The sequence below is a fragment of the Callorhinus ursinus genome, unplaced genomic scaffold (assembly GCF_003265705.2).
Source record: "Callorhinus ursinus isolate GAN/ISIS: 27379988/994484 unplaced genomic scaffold, GSC_fseal_2.0 scaffold4305, whole genome shotgun sequence".
In the NCBI taxonomy this organism is placed as follows: domain Eukaryota; kingdom Metazoa; phylum Chordata; class Mammalia; order Carnivora; family Otariidae; genus Callorhinus; species Callorhinus ursinus.
In genome coordinates, this window is record NW_027401359.1 from 1 (window position 1) to 4,280 (window position 4,280).

The 4,280-nt window shown below is 39.2% G+C and overlaps 1 protein-coding gene across 1 annotated transcript; it reads right to left on the reverse strand.

The window, feature by feature from the left end:
- Positions 1 to 5: 5 nt before the first annotated feature.
- On the reverse strand, positions 6 to 1,837 carry LOC112817986 (protocadherin gamma-B7-like; the record flags this gene model as incomplete). The annotated part of the gene is made up of 1 exon (XM_025865269.2): positions 6 to 1,837. A coding segment is annotated over exon 1 (1,479 nt), but the record flags the coding sequence as incomplete, so codon positions are not given.
- Between the last annotated feature and the right edge of the window lie 2,443 nt (positions 1,838 to 4,280).

The following is a 4,280-nucleotide window of genomic DNA, read 5'->3' on the forward strand; positions in this document are numbered from 1 at the left end:
AGGTCGCTGTTCACGATGGAGTAGGAGACGCGGCCGTTGGGTCCCAGGTCTGGGTCAGAGGCGCCGACTTGTGCAATGGAGGCACCCGGAGGGTTGTTCTCGGCAATGTGGACCAAATAGAAAGCCTGTTCAAAAACTGGAGCATTGTCGTTGACATCTGCGATGTGCAGAGTGATGCTTGAGCTGGAGGAAAGGGGTGGCTTTCCCCTGTCAGTGGCTGTGATGGTGACATTGTATGAAGGGGTCTTCTCCCGGTCCAAGGACCCATCTGTTACAAGCTTGTAGTAATTATTGGCAGAAGATTCAATTCTGAAAGGAACTGTTTCTTTTATGAGGCATGTGACCTCTCCATTTTCGCCCAAATCTTTGTCATGTGTTTTGAACAGAGCAATCACCATCCCATGTTCTGCATCCTCGGTTATGGAATTAGACACTGAAGTGAAAATAACCTCTGGGGCATTGTCATTCTCATCTAAAATTTCTATTATAATTTTACATTCAGTGGCCATGCCTCCACCATCCTTGGCTTCTATGCTCATAGTATAACTACTCCTGATTTCGAAGTCTATAGGACCTTTGGATTTAATTTCTCCATTTTGATGGTCTAGCATAAACATATTTCCAATATCTCTTAGTGTTTTGAAGGAGTAGGTGATCTCTGCATTGATGCCCTCATCCTGGTCGATGGCTGTCACCTTTAGCACAGAGGTGCCCAAGGGCAAGTTCTCTGCAAGGCTAACTTTGTACACATCCTGACTGAACACTGGGGGGTTATCGTTGGCATCAGTGACCTCAATCCTGATTTGAATGGTGCCACTTCGGACTGGGTCACCCCCATCCACTGCGGTCAGGACTAGAAAATGGGAGCTCTGGTGTTCCCGGTCCAGGGGCTTCTCCAATATTAATTCTGGGGCATTCTTGCCTTCAGTCTTATCCTTCACCATCAGAAAGAAATACTCATTATAGCTGAGTTGGTAACTCTGGAGAGAGTTAGGTCCTACATCTGCATCTATAGCAGATTCCAGACTAAACCGAGTTCCTAGAATTGCAAGTTCATTGATTTGTAAAACAATGCTATTTTGGGGGAAATACGGTGGATTGTCATTTATATCTTCTATCCTCACCATTATATGAAAAACATTTAGAGGATTCTCTGCCACAATCTCAAGGGGCACAACACACAGAGTGCTTTGGGGACAGAGCGACTCCCTATCTATTCTGTCACTGACAAGTATGTTGCCATTCTCCCTGTTTACAGTAAAGTATTGTTTCTCTGCACTAACTCTGAGGTTGCGGTTCAGTAAATCCCTTACTTGCAGCCCCAGGTCTTCAGCAAGGTTCCCTACTACTGAGCCCCTGGCCATTTCTTCAGGAATAGAGTAGCGGATCTGCTCAGAGAGCCCCCCACAGAAAAAAGGCAGCAGGAAGGGAAAGAGTACTTGCCGCTGCCTGGTATGACTCCTCTGCTTCGCCCTAGTTCCCATCCTTTTCTTCGCTGCTGCAGCCTCAGATGTTACGAGAAGATGCTTTACCAATTGTGTTTAAAATATTTACTGCTAATGCGTAGAAAACTTAACACTCTGTTTCAAGGCATTCCATTCCATATTCCAGAATCATTTGCTGAGCAGAGAGCACGAATCTGGGCTTCATCTCCTTTCAGAACTGCTTCCGTGACTGCGCAGAAAACCACTTAGATCGTGGACTCCAGTTCTTGCAGCGCATTGGCCAACAGCGGCACTCGGAGTCTTAGAAAACTGCAGTCCGAAGCCTTGCAAATAATGAGATTCGCTATTCTGACAGATTTGTTGGACTGATGTATAGGGAATGAGGTAATAACTGAGTTTTGGATGTGTCTATTTTCTAGTGTTTACTATCAAAGAAGGTTCCTTAGAGATCTGATTCTACAGAAGAGTCATTAACCCAGTATAGAAAAGTTTATCTCTTTCTAATCAGAGGCAGAGCACATACTGGAGGAATAAAGCAAAGTCTTCTCTCCAGACTTAGAACAAAGACCACATGGTAAAATAGCCTCACCAAGTGATATGGGGAAATTTTTACAGCCATGAAATAATACCCAGTATTAGCTTCAATCTTATGTGCAGATAATTTTCCTCCTCCTTTGTCCAGAGCAAACTGGAGGAGAGCTCAAAGGCATAATCAGGATAAGGATGACCAATGACATATAGCCTTCCTTGCTACTTATAAGAGAGATTTATGAAAGGGATTATTAACTATTGTATACCTTCACCATAAACAGAATATAAAAGCATACCCTAGTAGGTTACCATAGGAATTTAATGACATGCAAAAATGTGAGGTGTTCTATTTTTATCCTTCTCTTTAACTGGACCACATGTTGTACCATAACAGAACTTTATCACTACCTCTGAATCAAAATAACTGTCTTAATCTCAAGTTTCAAAGCTAACCTTTCTTTTTTGTTTTCCAAGATTTTGGTTGCCAGCTCCTAACTGTTCAGACGATGTTTTAAAAATATATATGGAACAACCTCCTTCTCCCCACAAATACTTCATATCCTTTTTTTCATCTAACTTCAATTCAAGTAAAATGCCTTAAGTCTTTTTTTTTCTGTTTGGAATTCCATAGGCATAAAATTTATCCCTACATGCTCAAGGCACTCTGACATTTTTCTTGATGTTGGGACAAATTTAGGCATCTGTTGCAGGATTTCCCTTTCCTATAGTTGAAATTCTTTTTGCCCAAACATTAGACAATTATAGTTAAATATATTAAGGTCAATACCTAAATGAGAAAGGAAAACTTGAAAGGGAACCTGAACATGTAAATAATCTGGGTCAAATGTTTCAAAGTGGCATGAAGAGTGCTAAGCTGAACTGATTGTGATGATTCCTGTGATCAAATATCCTCAAAAATTTCCTTTCCTCATTTGACTTTCCTCGACATTGTTTCAGGTAACATGTAGGTCATTAGGTAACTACAAGGGCTTCAATTACAAGTTGGTTCTGAATATAAGGATTGAATATACTTACATATAATACAAAATGAATTTTCAAAGGAAATAAAAAAGGAATCCATGACTCACAGGCATATTGAAAACAGACAACAAAAAAAGGAAATACCAAATAGGAATACCGGCTAAATCAGTTTCATAAGGTCCAAATAACTACTGCATCTCTTATATTTACAAACTGGTCCACATCAGTAAATCTGAAAAATGTAAGCATGTTTAGCCAATTTGTAAATAACTTTTTGAGAAGCACTGGATCAAAATTATTTCTGCAAGTGAATTTACCACATTAAAAAATCTTGAACACACACTAAAGTACAAGTAAGAGAATAAAAGGAAATAATACCAGTTCAACAATTCAACTACTCAGAACAATCAAATGACTGCACTGTAGAAACAGAAAAGATGTCTAGAACTTGAGGGGGAAAAAGTGTACATTTTCTCTACCAAGAGAATCTAGTAGTAAAAAGGCAGTCAATATATCTGTTTTGGTAGTATAAATAAAAGAAAGTTGAAATAATCAATATAAACATATCACCACCCATCAAAGATCAAAATAGAATTCTTTCATGCTCAGAGAAAAGCTTACATCTGTAAACACCTACATGTAAGTGTGTATATATGTGTGTATAGATAAGGAAAAGAGCTACAGAGTGTATCCCACTGAATGAAGAGGGCCAAATTTGAACATTAAAAGTAAAGCAAATAATGGTAGAATATAATTACGAATTAGGGAAGGCAATGTGAAGTTGTAATAGGGAAATAAATAAAAACTGTGAATCATTAATTTGAATCCTAACCAGTTTACATTGATAGCCACAAGACACTGATGATAGAAAATTTTACTAAAATTTAACTTATTATAAAGCAAGCCATGATAGCTGAACTAGACCTTTAGAATCAAAAGAGAATATACCATAGGGGAGGAAAAAAACTTTCTTAAAAATGATGGTAATTTGTTGAAAGATAAAGTACAGGAACTCACATGTATTGCTCTAAATATGTATGAACTGAATATGTTCCCTCCCCCCACACTAAAAACAGGGTTGGTTTTTGTCTTTGTTTTTTTTATGTTGTTTTGTTTTGAAAAAGCCATTTAAAAGACTTGTGCGGAGATACTAGCAACTCAGAGTCAGGTAATAAATCTCACCTGATTATTCGTGGAGTCGAGATTGCCTAAACCAGCAGCTGAATCTTCAGCTATCAAGAGTGGCTCGCTTTTCTCACAGCTCTCCTGGCTGAGGAGCGTGTCCGCGTAGTTGGGCTGGGGGAAGATCACGTGACTCTTCCG